Genomic DNA, 14,522 nt, shown 5'->3' on the forward strand with positions numbered 1-14,522 from the left:
ATCCCCGTTCAGATTATATATACGTTTTAACTTGGTTGCTATAGTACTAAATTTTGCATAGCAACAACTCATTTTTACATTAACGTTGTTTTAACAGTATTTTACTTGCACTAAGTACACAATATTGGGGGTATGTATTAAAATGAGATTCACAATTCTTATGAGGTTAATTTTTTTTGGTTACTATGGATACCTTATTTTGCATAGCATAGCAACAACATATTTTCGGTAGTTGTTAGTAATTTACTACTAGTTACTAATATTACTAACACTAACAGTAACTTAATTACTTTTAATTTTAATTACTAACAAGTATTAGTAGTCCAGGTGGTATATATATTATAACATTAAACTTTTAAATACAAAATACTTGTTACAATAATTATTTAGATATGGTTTTATTAAACTTAGACATTCATAATCTTCTCCAAAAAAACAGTATTTCAAAACAAAATATTACTTAAGATATATTAAAATTTATTCAGCCAAAATTTGCTGATTTTAAAGACGTTGATTTTAGACATGCTGTTCAACGATTTGTTTACTTGTATAAAAAAAAGTGGAAATCTGCAAACTATACTGTCAAAAATTTTGAAAAGAATTTTGTGAACTGGGTTAATGAATATTTAATTGTCAGAAAAAAAGAAAATGAACCAACTGCAAATAGACGTGGTCGAAAACCAGTTGCATTTGATAACAGTTCTAATAAAACTAAAAAATGGCGTGTATCTTGTTTAGTTGAATCTCATTCATCCAATGAACTATTTTTTGCTGCTAATAAAAATTAATGGTTCATACTTTGCAAAGAATCTGTGCAGTTTAGGAACCTGTGCTAAGGCACTTGATATTGAACGACAAAGCAATAAAAACAATGACACTAACATGTAAGGCTGGTTTTGATGGTGCTACTGGCCAAAGCATTTATGAACAAGTTTTATCAAAACCTGACATTAACAGAGATTTAAAGCGTGAAGAATCATTATTTATTACTTGTCTAGTCCCATTGGATTTGACTGGATTAAACAAAAGCAACGAAAAAATGTCTATTTGGAGAAATCAAAAGTTGTCCTCTACAGCCTATTGTATACCAATAAGATTTGCATACAAAATGGAATCTAAGGAATCTGTGATTGAAGAAGATCAGTACATTAAAAGTGAGATAGAAAGCTTGGGTATGATTTTATGAGAAGTTTGTGGATCTTCTATTGAAGTGAATTGTAAGATTTAACTTAGATTGATCAATGGGAAGGTTCAAACAGTTTAATTTTTTTATAACTTTTTGATGTAATTTAAAATTGACAATGTTTTCTTGCACTATTTTTTGCTTATATTATTCGTAAAACATTATTTACCTAAATACTCAATTTTTATTCAATATAGATGGATCAAAAATCTGATAAAATATTCAATATCAATTTACCACTTTGTAACTAAGGAAAGTATCCGGTAACTAAGCAATATAAGTATCCATAGCAACTAAATTTAAAAAATTATCACTTTTGTAAGAAGTGTGATCTCATATTGGTACTCATGCCAAATTTAGTGAATATAGCACTTATAAAATATCTGCAGATAATAGGTTGTTGCTAAGCAAAATAAAGGTATTCTTAGCAACGAAATAAAAAAATATTACCTTTATAAAAAGTGTAGACATATTATTACTCAAATTAATTTTAGTGAATATAGCTTAATATTAAATTAGTTACGAATTTTGTCCAGTAAAAGTGAATTCTTGCCCACTGTGCACTGTAATTACAAATTTTAAGGTAATTCTGTGGGTCTATCTCATACTATAAAAAGACATTATTCTGTGTTTGTAACCTCTGTCTATCTAAGATTTCTTTTCTACAAATAGTATGCAGCTATCTGGACAGTTAGAAAGACCATAACACTTTGTTACATGATCTTATCCAATGGTGTAAGCAATAATCTTTTGTATTAGAGTTATTTTGTCCCTAGATCTTCTGAGCTAAGAGTGAAGAATAATTTTTTCACTTGTAGAAAGCATTGTTTCTCGTAGGCTCTATTTAAGTTCTCTAATTCAAAAAGATATGCTCTTGTTTTAAGCCTAGTTGACACTTTAATTTCGTAAAATGGTTTAATAATATTTTTGTTTAAAATTAGTAAGACAAGAAATATTGTCTCAAAAATAAGAATATTATGTAGCTTTTGTAATTTTGCAGATAGAACTACACACAAACTAGAACAGAAAATATTTTCTTTGAAAATTCAGTTTGATTGAAAATTTGCGGTTTTATTATCAACTTATTTAATATATGGAGTAAAACAAATATTGAGTATTTGCTAAAAATCATGTGAAATTATTCTCCCTTTATGGGGACAGCAAGATCCCTTTTTATATATAACTTAAAAGAAGTTGAAACATTTTCAAAAATGTTAAATATTTGAAGCACTCTCACTAAATGTAAATATGTGTGTATAGAGTTTGTGTACTATAGAGAAGTGCTTACAAATTCTGTATGAACTTTCAAGAAATTAAAAAAGTTATAGACTACTATTAAAACGCTAAAAGTCTTTAGTAATTCTATGTAATTAACAGCTTAACCTATAACATATTTGTTACTGTTGAGTATTGTAATATAAATTTACTATTTTATTTTTGACATCTTTCTGCTTTAACTCACAATTTTCCTTTTTTTCCAATTTATTTGTTTCTTTGTTTATTTATAGAAAAGTAGAAAAAACATTACATTCATTGCTGGAATACTGGTTTAAAAAATCTGGTACTATTCCTAATGGGATGGCTCATGTTTGGTGTTATGCCTTGGTTATGATACATATTCTTTCAGAAGAGAAAGAGAGTAAAAAACTGAAATTTGAAGATTTTGACAAAACTAATTGGGGATTGCCTGCATATATTAGAGGTCAAGAGAAAAAAGCGTTTCTTGCGTAAGTTGCTTTGCAAAATATTTTTTAAAGTTTAATATCAAATAGTTCTTATGTATTAACATAAATTTTTGTATCATACTCTTTTCTAAATCTGTAACTGTTAATTCCAATACTTTAAAGTCATTTTAAGATGTCATTTTTTAAAATTTAAAAACAAATTTTCAAGTTCCTAATCTGTGGCTAAAACTTTTATAATAAATATTTGTAAAGAAGTGGAAAGTATTGATTTTTGTTTTAATGATTTCTTTTAGATAATTAAGGATGTAAAAAGTTTTTAAGACTTAACATTTATTTTCTTATTGAAGCTTAAACAAGGCTATTAGATTTTATTACTATTTTTTACTAAAAGAATTTTGGCCATCATCATATTGATGTTTTTTTTTAGAGAAACATTCAGAAATCTGAATAAAATTAAGGGCAGTTTGCAAAAAGATAATCTGCTTCAGAGGAGTCTTGCATTTTTAATGGAAGCCCAAAACTTTCAGCATGCATTAAAATCTAGATATTTCAATGAACGTCTTTTAATCAACATGATGACATTTCAAATAAAATCTCAACAAAATATACTTATGGTAAACTTTTTTGTATGAGTTTATATTACTGGTCATTTAATTAATTGCTTTTAAGACTTTAAAACAACTTTTTATATAAAATAGCTATGCAAAAAAAAGTTTTTATAGTGAAATTTTTAAAAAAATTACAAAATCGACCATTTAACATCCAAAAAAAAAACTTAAAAAAATAATTCAATACTTTGCATGAAATCTCAAAAGTTTCAATTAATTAACTTTTAATTGGATTTATTTATAGCTAAATCATTATCAAACATTTTTGACTGGTTTAATGGAAAATGATTTAAAAGTAGAGTGCAACAGGTAAAATTGACATTTGTTTTGCATAAAAAGCGCATTGATTTTAAATTTTTCTGTTTTAGAATGAAGAATTACTAATTTAGCTGCTTTTTAACGATAATGTTAAATTATTGTTAAAATGGCACCTTCTCAGACTTTAAAAGCGTTTGGATTGGTATTCCACAGAGATCCATATTAGGTCCTCTTCTCTTTATTATTTACATCAATGATCTTAATCTTTCTATCAAACATTCAAACACGTATCATTTTGCTGATGATACGTATCTTCAATTAATGACAAACTTCCTCAAAAAACTAAATAAAAATATTAATGAGGATATGGCCAGTCTTATTCAATGGCTCGAAGCAAATAAAATCTCATTAAATACTAAAAAAACAGAAATAGTAATATTTAAGACGCAATATACTAACCTTTCTAAAAAAACTAACAAGAATCTTCCAAAATACTTGAACTTTAGGATAAGTGGCCAAAGGCTGCCTTTGTCTAGTAACATAACTTATCTTGGTATTGTGATAGATGAGAAACTTTTTTTTAAATCACACATAAATAACCTTATTCTCAAATTAAACCATTCCAACAGCATGTTAGCAAAATTTCGACACTACGTTAATTTTGAAACATTACTATCTATATATCACTCAATTTTTGGTACACATTTACAATATGCATGCCAAATTTGGGGAAAATCTAAAGTCATCTGTCTTTCTAAAATCGTTTTGCTTCAAAATATCCCTACTAACATCCTTTATCTTACATCCAAACTTCTTCGTTTCTATAATTTAATCCAGTTTCTAAATTATTCATTTGTCTGGGATCAACAACACTGTCTCCTTCTGTCCATATTTTGTAACTACTTTTAATAGTAGGACAACGTATGGGCATAGCCTAAGATCTGTCACTTCTAACAACTTAACCATCCCACAAAAACAGACAACTAAACATGGAATAAATTCCATTACATATCAGTGTATCCTTTCTTGGAACACCCTTCCGTACACCCTAAAAACAGATTTTATTGTTAGATCCAAGAATCTGTTCTTAAAGTCACTCCATCATTTTTACCTAAAAAGTTACGCTTAACTTTATTCTTTACCTCTATAACTTTTTTCTTTATGTTTACGTACATTTTATAATTTCATGTTTGTGTATATGTGTGTATATGTATGTATATTTGAATACATTATAGTAACTATTTGACCTATATTTTAATTCTTTTAAAAGTCTGTTTTGTAAGTGTTACTTTTAAATTTTTGTAAAGTTCTACTTTTACTATGTGACTAGTTTATTTCTTATGTTTTTCTTACTTCTTATGTTTTTCTCTTGTCTTTTCTTTATCTTATATAGGTAATTGCATTTTAATAGTGAATTTCTATTTGAAATGACCAGTGTTTTTTGTAACATCCTTGACACAAAGTATATTGATATTGATTGATATTGATATTGATTGATTAAAACATTTTAATATAACTAAAAGTTTACACAAATACTGCACTACTATAACAAATGTAATCACTAATACTGCACTATTTTAACAAATGCAAACACTAATACTGCTCTCAGTCACATTTTCCAATTTTTTTTATAAAACAAAAAATTTAATTTAATTGTGTTTATAACATTTTTTAAAAGTACTTTTCTTTCTTTTTTTTTCTCTCCTTCCCTTTCAGGCCACTTGCTTTAATTTTCAAGTTAGAGATAAATGTTAAAAGCATTTTGCCAGAATGTGACTTTAAAATTTTGTTATTTCATGCATTGTCTAGCATGAAACAACAAAAATTAAAGTAAACACAGTTTATATTTATAGGTAAATATAAATTTTGTTTTCTTTAAATTTAAATATCCATGAGAGGTCAATTTAATAATTTTTGCCTAATGATTTTGTTTGAAAATCGATTTTTTTTTTCTAGTCAGGAACTAACTAAAAGGTTTGACTGCATGGTTAGTCACAAAGTTCTATAACACCTCAATAAAAGTTGTATATATACAATGTAGACAGAAATAGTAAATCTCTGCTTTTTATGAGATAAAAGTTTATGTATAAAAAAAAAAAGTTAACATATTTAAAAGATTTTATAAAATGTCAAAAAAATCCTTCAAAATTTAAAGTTTCAATCAGTTTTTTTCAAAAACTTTCAAGTGGTTGCAATAAAAGAAATGTTATGTGCATGTTTAAATATTATTTCAGGAGATCTAAAAAATCTATTAAGTTGAAGAAAAAATGTTGAACCATGAAGTCAATGTCAGGTGAAAATGAATTTATGATGCAAAAAGTTTTTAAGACTCTGGAAACTAATGTTTAAAGAATGTTTAAAAGAGTGTTTAATGTTTTTTAAATGCAACTTAAACCACTATAAGGTTTTCCATAAGAATAACCTGGGTTCAGAGTCGCTGAAATAATATTGGTTGATTTACAAAAAAATTAGGACATACCTCCCATTTTAAAAATCTTTCCATGTATTGATTTACAAAAAAATTAGGACATACCTCCCATTTTAAAAATCTTTCCAATTTTGCTTTTAAAAAATTATCTCATTTGAAAACATCATCTCATTTGTTTTTAATTACAAATAACTACTAAGTTTACAAACTAAAATCAACTTTAAGAAAGATTTTAAAATTTGATTATGTAATTGCAACTGGCAGTTATAATGTAGCTAAAATATTACCATTTAGATGTCATTTAGTGGAAGCTTTGTTTAATTTGCTGTTGGCATCACTGCAAAAGATTAAATTTGTTGAGAGCAGTTATTCCTACTTCTTTACTATATTCGAATGCATTTCACATTTTTACAAATCCATTAATCTGAATAATGAGAAAATTGTTAAAGCCCTCCATAAAGAGTTATCTAAGATTTTGGTATCAATAAAAAGTCTTCTTGAAGATAAATTTCTTACTTCAGACTGCCGATGGGATCAGCTTAGAAATATAGTTACACAGCTTAAGGTAATTTATGTTATGTACATATAAATAGTAAGTCCTAAATGACTTTTTTGTTATAAGATTTTGTGTGAAGCATTTTTATTTTAGTTCTTTGAGGTTTTACTGGGCTTCCAAGTAGATGGAAAAAATGAGTTTCAAGAATCTGTACTTAGTATTCTGCAGAAGAAAATTGTATGTTTTAAATATGAATTTTTTTCAATACTGTCATTTTAATGTAAAACAGAATAGAAAATCAATTTTATATTTTCTGATTTTTGTATAAATATGGAACATAGTCCGTTTTAAACAATTTAAATAAGGAGAAAAATCTTAAGCTTAAAAGTTATGCAAATCATAAAAAGAAGATATTTGTAACACTTAAATACTTATCATAGATTTTATGGTGTTTGAAAGCAGTTTTTTGTGCTCAATTGCTATGTCCACTTTTCTTATAAGAAAAAGTAAATCTTATGGAATTACACAAAGTTTGTTCATAAAATCTCAAAAAAGTATTTCATTTTGGTTAGTTTACACTGTCCTCAAAACGTAGTTTACTTTGGTTAGTTTACACTGCCCTCGAATTTTTAAAAAAAATTTGTGTGATAATCCAATAACTGATTTTATATATTTTAAATAAAAAATAGTATAGGCAAGGTCAATTTTTAAAAAACTCATTTCAGGGCTTTATTTGATTGATAAAATTGTTGATAAAATTCTTTGCTTTTTTTAAGGATCTAACAGATAAGGAAATTTTATTGCAAGTTTTTTGTGAGCTTGATATAACGTCTTACAGAGAAGAAATCAAATCACTTTTTGAGGCAGCATTTTCCTTCACTATTAAGAACCTATTAATTGAGGTAAATTCTTAACTCAAAATACTACAATAAGTATATTTTTTTGATTTATAATAATATTGCTAGCAAACTTTTTCTTCAGATTTTTCCAAAAAGAATTTGTAATGCAATCCATTAAATTAACATTTATATTTTAAAAAGTTTGTTTTTTGGTTTTATTTTTTAATTTTATAAAAATTCACTGTTTTTATTTCTTCATTTCATGATCATTGCAGGATGAAACTTTAAACTCACAGTGGATGTCATCAGCATTATCATCAAGTTACTGTATAAACTTGGTAATTGTGTTTTTCATAAAAAAATGGAAAAGTTTAAATGGCACAAAAGAAAAAGTCAACTTTTGTCTTAACTGGAAGTATTTCAAAGATTTCATAAACTTGTTAGGTTTGTTAAATAGTAGTTTTATTGAAATTGTTTTGTGAAAATACAACTCATTAATTTTGATGTGCCGCTAAAAAATATTTCTCCTAAGAAAAAAAGTTTTTTTTACAAATCAATTACCATGGTGTGACGTAAGAAAGTCCTAGTTTTCGATATCTCAATTTATAAAAGCAAATTAATACTAAAAAATAATGAATCCGAATTCTTGCTTTTTGATAATATTGTAGAATAATAAATAAGTTTTCAGTTTTACCCTATCTTAGGCGTGAATACATTCAAAAAAGTCTTAATTTAAGCTGTAATGTAGTTCGAGGTGATGACAAAAAGAAAGTACTATAATTTTGTTTGGAATAAAAGAAAGTCCTAGTAAGTAAAAAAGAAAGTCCTAATGTTTAGTATTATATATTTCTTGAAGATTAAAACAACTAATACACTAAAAACATTATTTTTCTGACAGATATTTATTAATTCTACATATAAAATTAAAAATTCCTTTCCATTATTCTACGTATAATTTTACTTAGTTTTAGACTTTTTAGCTGCTTTTTCTTGTTTTTCTTTCAAATTTTCTAACCGAATTCGCTTTCTTTCCTGTTTCTCAGACTCTTTTTCAGCTTTTTTTCTCTTTCTTTCTTATTTTTTTCTCAATTCTCTGTCTTTCTAATTCTTCTTTAGCTCTCTTTTTCTCCTCTAAACTAACAATATATTTGTCAGATGTAATGACTGATGAAACTCTTGTTGCTTGTCTTGGTACTTTTTTACTCTGAAATTCTTTTGGACTAACAAATATTGACTCAAAAACATTGTCATTTGCTTGAAAAGGTCCTTGAACTGGTGTTAAAGCTGTCTTATTAATTTCAATTGTTGATTCTGGTTGTGTTAAGTTCTCATTACTTACTGGAATTTCCTCTAATGATGTTTCTAGAACCATGTTCTTTTCTCGAGTTGTGGGATCAACACCCTTTATTTCGTCCATTTTCTTCTGCCAGTAATAAAATAAGGCTTCTTTTTCTATTGCACCTGTCCAATACATCAAATTACAATGGGCTCTAAAAGATTTTAATTGCTCATCTGTCATATCAGTTTCTAAATCATTTTTGGGCTTATCAATTGGACTTAACAGTTTGGCAAACAAATGATGACAATACCATTTTCTCTGCAAAATTGTCCCAAATCTAAGGTCAAATGTGATTTGTGGTCATCTAAAAAAAGGATTATTGGCAATAGGACACTATTTTTCCTTAAAAATTCAATGAAAGGTCCAGATATATAATCGTAAAATGTTTGGGACATCTGGTAACATTTGGCTGATTTACTCATAACTCAATCTTTAGGAAAGTCAGCTGCAATTTCTGGTGGAATTCGCCATTCATATGGATACAAAAACAATAGTGGTACAAATAAATTACTTGCATTTACTGTTATCATAACTGAGAAACTTTCTTTATCACTATTTGCAGTGATGTTATACAATCGTTTATTTTTTTTGTCCAATTGCATTTTTAATAGATGGACACAGATCAAAAGATGACTCATTAAGGTTCCAAATTCAATTAGGATCCTCAAACACAGACAATAAATCATTTTTATCTATATACTCTGTTATTTTTTGGAACCATGTTTTAATATCTCGTTTAGAAACAAGTGTTCTGTGTTTTGGAAGTGTCTGAGCCTTTTGAATCAAAAGGGTTGAATGTCTCTTGAAAAAATTGCGTGCCCAATGAGTGCCAATTACTTTTTGGTCAAGATTCATTTTATGTGCTAAAATAGATACACCCTTAAGAAGAAGTTTCTTTGTGACTGGCATACCAACATTGGCCATATCAATTAGCCAATTTTTAATTTTAACCTCTACGTTTTTATCAAAAACTGTTGGACGCCCTATTTAACTCTTTGCTCAACCTTGTGTTCATTGAACAAGGGTTGTCTTAGGTATTTTATAAAATTTAGATGCTGCATATATTGTCATAGTCTTCTTTTTTATTTTATCCAATGCTTTATCCATATCTGTTGTGAATATGGTTTGTAAGATCTTTTTGGGGCTAAAACAAAAAATTAAATTATTTTTGTATGGCTAGGACTTTCTTTTGTGTACGGTAAAAAAAGGAAGAAAGAAAGTCACATCAACTTTTTCGTAAAAATATTAGCTTTTACGTGTAAATCGATCGTTTTTACATGCAAGTTCTAAACTTACCACGTTCATGTGCCATTATTGATCAAAATAGTTTTTTAACAACAAAATTTTTACAATAAAAAACCTAAATCTTCACCATACAATTTTTGACGCAATGTTCAAAATGGCATTAACTTATATTGACTATTTACATCTCTGTAGAACAAATACTCTGATTGGCCGTATTCTCCACCAATCCAGTCAAATATTTTATGGAAAGTTTCTTCAAAAATATTTAGTTAAAATAACAAAAAGTATTTTCTCAAAATAATTATTTTATAACATACAAAGTTTATCATTTGTTACATTAGGACTTTCTTACAGCATAGGACTTTGTTAGGTCACACCACGGTAAATCAATTAAATAGAAATGCAAAATAAAAAATCTCTTACAACTTTGGTTTTGATGGTTGATTATGATGTTTTTTAACATCATAATCACACATCATACATGTTTTCAATGAATAGATTACAGAGGAATTTTTTTAATTTGAGATTGTGGTAAGTGCAAAAAATAAACGAATGAGATGTAAAAAACTGTTTCGTGAATTCAAACATTTACATGTATTCAATATTATGCATTTGCACCTATTTGAGAAAACAAAAAAGCTTCTAAATAAATATTTCTACTTGTTTCTCATCTAGAATTTAATTTTAAACTAAAAAACCAGAAAACACTTCATGTTCAATAAAGTATGGAGATAAAGTAGAAAAAAATTCTTAAAATGTTTTTGAGTTGATTTGTTTGTGTTTATTAGATTTCAATTTCAATTTTTCAGAAAGAGGTAGCTGTAATGAAGAAGCACTTTTAATTGTAAATGAATATATATCTGTGCTAAAAGACGTTTGTAACCAAGTAATTAATGGTCCTGTTACATTTTCAGTCTTCTTTAATATGATTGAAAAAAAATCAACGTTATTTGAACTTATAAAAGTTCTTGACAGTGACTTTTGCCAAATCTTTTATCATTCATTTGTGGTAAGAGAAGAACAAGCAAGTGTTTTCATTAGAGCTTATAATGCTATAAATTATACTTTACAGATGTTCAAGCAACTTCTTCCTAACACAGGTGAAAATACTATCATAAAAATATAGTCGCTAACTTTTCAAAAACTTTATTTTAGTTAATAGTTTTTTGTTTATTTGGTTGTTTTTTAAAAGTGAGTAGGGGAAAGTGGGTAATAAACTTCATTAACTTAAATGATCTAATTGATAATTTTAGACATTAATGAAGAAGATTTACTTAAATTAGAATTATCAGACCTTTATCTAAATCAAATTTTTGGTGAAGAAATTAAAATGAAGTATCATAATAACCAAAAGTTTTTGAAATTAGAAAAAAGTACACTTGAACCAGCTGAAGGAGAATTGTATGAAGTAGAAGTGGATTGCGCTGAAATAGTGCATGATAATGAAGTTTATGATGAAAAAGTGTATAATAGAGAAATTGAAGATGTTAATTATGAAGTGTTATATGACAGAGGAAATGTGATTTCTGATGAAGATAAATCTTATGAATACGGATCTAATGAGTATGAATATAGTGAGTATGAATCTAGTGAGTATGGATCCGATGAGTATAGATCTAATGAAGATCAATCTGATGACGATCAAGCTGATGAAGATCAACCTAATGATGATGTATTTATTGAAAAAGTAAATATTAAGGTTGCTTTTGATAAAAAGTTATTTTCAAAAGCAGCAAAGTTCATGCAAAATGAAGAGTTTACTCTTATGATAAGTGATTATTTCTCAACTACAAGCTCTTGGATTATGGCTGCTTTAAGGATGATGGACTTTAATGTTATGAACAGCTTCTTATTTTTCAAGGAGCTGCAAGTATCTGTCAAAAGATTGCAGAACCTAAAATTTGATTTACATTTTGATGATTTGATGAAATTTATTATTTCTCCAACAATCACAAAGTTAAGGTTAATAATACACCGTACTTTATCTTGTAAAATACATCCTTCAGAGTTATACAACATTTTTTCAGATTATGATTTTCAAGAGTGTGCCCAAGAAGTTAAGCTTCTTTTAGGCTTTTTAAATCTTCGCTTTACTACAAAAGAATTTGAGAATTGCATGAAAAAAGTTAAAACTGTCTTCTTGATGCAAAAATATTCTGATATTGCAACAAGTGCTATTGAAGTAAAAGAAAAACTCAATCTTAAAGGAGACTTCAGTGCTCTTCAATGTATAATGGTATGATTTACTTTAAGCTGGTTTCTGTTTTATATGTGAAGTTATTTATGTAATCTCAGAATATTAACTTAATCATTTTCTTTTTTGTGGTAAAGGTTGATTACTTGAAGAAGAGGTTTTTCAGTTTCTGTTCTCTAAATTCAACCAACTAATATTTTCTGTCCATGTTAGTGATAATAAACAAGTTTTTAACCAGTTCTCGTCAATAATAGTACTGATAAATCATATAAAATCTGCCCAAACTCTTCTAATGATCACTATTGTAGCTATCAGTTAATTTTAACAGTAAAATGAACAACCAAGAGCTAAAGGTACATAAGACAGAAAAACTGTTTTTTCAAAAAAAACAGAAACAAAATTTTTTTTTTGTTCATTAAAGTCAGCAGTCTTTAGTTTTGATTTGATTGAAATATTGCTCATACTTTTAGTAATGAGATGATAAAATGCTGAAAACTGTTTTTATTTGTTTTATTAGTTTTTGCAGTTGTAGAAAAAGTTCAAGATAAATGTAACTTTTTTTTTTTGCCAACATGTTATAAAACTAAATGATAATTTTGCAGCAACCATTAGTGGAATTCAAAGAGTTGCAAGATGTTGATTCTGTGGAAAATTATGAAATCTTGTTTTCTGGATTGACACCTGCTGTACATAAAATATTTAAATCCATTTCTTCATGCATGCACTTTTTTATTTGGTTAAAAGATAATTTAAAAGGTAAGTACTCAAAATTCACATATATTAAAAATGTATTTAACAACTATTGATAATTTTGTTTTTCTTGGAATCTCTGTTTTATAAGCAGTCTCAAATGTTAAAAAAATTTAAGTTCATGTGTAAAAATAAACATGAATTAAAAATCCGATAAATTTTTTTAATTATGTTACAACTCAGAATTAGAAAATAAGTATATAAACATTTGCATTTTTCAAAAAAAAAATTCTGTATAGATCCTAAAGAAGTCAAAGTTTTTGTTGAAATCATGTCTACAGCCACTGGTGAAACTGATTATGAAGTGGACCGTTTGAAATGTTTTGAAGCTTGCTGCCTTACCTTCAGTCACATCATATTTGAATTGTCTGATAAATCAGGTTTCAAAGAACTGTTACAGGCATGCCAACAAATAGAGATAGCAATGAAAAATGATTCCACAATTATTGACAAACTGGTAATTTTGTTTGTTCTAACAATCTTATTGTAACTAAGTTTTCATTAAAGCAATATTTATTTGTTAAACATTTAAATGTTCAATGAGCATCATTCAACATTTTAATGATACAAAATTTTATATTTTCTACTTGCTAAGATATATTTATGAAAATTGAAAATAGAATAATTTCTTATATTAGTTTGTCACATTTAGGGTTATACATGCTATATTATACATTGTAATGTTATACTATAATAGTTAGCTATATTTCAAAAATCCAGTATTAGTAACTATTTTTGTGAGTGTTTTTCTAACTTTCAAAGAGTTAGTTTAATGATGATATTCAAAAAAAGTTGTCTCAGCTCAAATGTAAGTTTTACAACCAATAAAGTTTTATAACAATTTGCTATTTATAAAAATGCTATATAAAATTATACTTTTGTTAATATAGACTGATACTAATCGCAACCTGGAATGGTTTAAAAATGCAAAAAAATCTCAAAGTTCAGTGGCTTCAAAAACTATAATGGAAGCTCAGACAGCTAATCGATATGGATGCTTTACTATTGGTATGCAAACTACCACATATGTTGACTTTAATGAAACCAAATTAGTTGATGTTATAAAATTTGAAGTACGCAATCCTGAATCAAAGGTTAAAGAGTATACTTTGGAGGAAATTAATGATTTGCAAAGTCGTCTAATGTTGCTTGGTGGTAATATTGGGGGAATAGCTTTAGAGGAAAAACAAAGAGAAAAGGATTACTTAATTGAGGTAAAGTCTTTAAATGGTGAATCATAAAATTATATGAATATATGATTTTTAAAATTAATTAAAATTTTTAAAAATCTTTATTGAAAAGTGAAAAAAAAAAATATTTAATCTGAAATAAATTTACAGTACTATTTTTATTTTCAGTTTTTTATTGGATTTTTGAATAGCTGTCATGTAAGCATGAACCATTGTTGTTAAGTATTAGACAAACTATTATTGTATATAACAAAGTTTGTGTAACCACTAAGTATCTATCTATCACATCATTTATGATCACATCAAA

The 14,522-nt window shown here is 26.8% G+C and overlaps 1 protein-coding gene across 3 annotated transcripts in view; it reads left to right on the forward strand.

The window, feature by feature from the left end:
• Positions 1-14,522, forward strand: part of LOC149882727 (E3 ubiquitin-protein ligase rnf213-alpha-like) — a 72,433-nt gene that overhangs the window by 17,615 nt on the left and 40,296 nt on the right. For all 3 annotated transcript variants that reach the window (XR_016444695.1, XM_090065712.1, XM_090065713.1), the window contains exons 12-23: positions 2,692-2,910; positions 3,296-3,482; positions 3,721-3,785; positions 6,457-6,727; positions 6,812-6,895; positions 7,435-7,560; positions 7,773-7,941; positions 10,891-11,181; positions 11,335-12,317; positions 12,878-13,031; positions 13,265-13,482; positions 13,916-14,239. Coding sequence is in view for 2 of the 3 variants with exons in the window: in XM_090065712.1 (XP_089921838.1) it covers positions 2,692-2,910; positions 3,296-3,482; positions 3,721-3,785; positions 6,457-6,727; positions 6,812-6,895; positions 7,435-7,560; positions 7,773-7,941; positions 10,891-11,181; positions 11,335-12,317; positions 12,878-13,031; positions 13,265-13,482; positions 13,916-14,239 (3,091 nt within the window). In the remaining variant the exon portion in view is untranslated. The remainder of the gene's footprint in view (positions 1-2,691; positions 2,911-3,295; positions 3,483-3,720; positions 3,786-6,456; positions 6,728-6,811; positions 6,896-7,434; positions 7,561-7,772; positions 7,942-10,890; positions 11,182-11,334; positions 12,318-12,877; positions 13,032-13,264; positions 13,483-13,915; positions 14,240-14,522) is intronic.

Source organism: Hydra viridissima, unplaced genomic scaffold, assembly GCF_058129835.1.
Source record: "Hydra viridissima isolate aposymbiotic clone 2 unplaced genomic scaffold, HvirCarnegie_v1 scaffold_10, whole genome shotgun sequence".
Taxonomy (NCBI): Eukaryota; Metazoa; Cnidaria; class Hydrozoa; order Anthoathecata; family Hydridae; genus Hydra; species Hydra viridissima.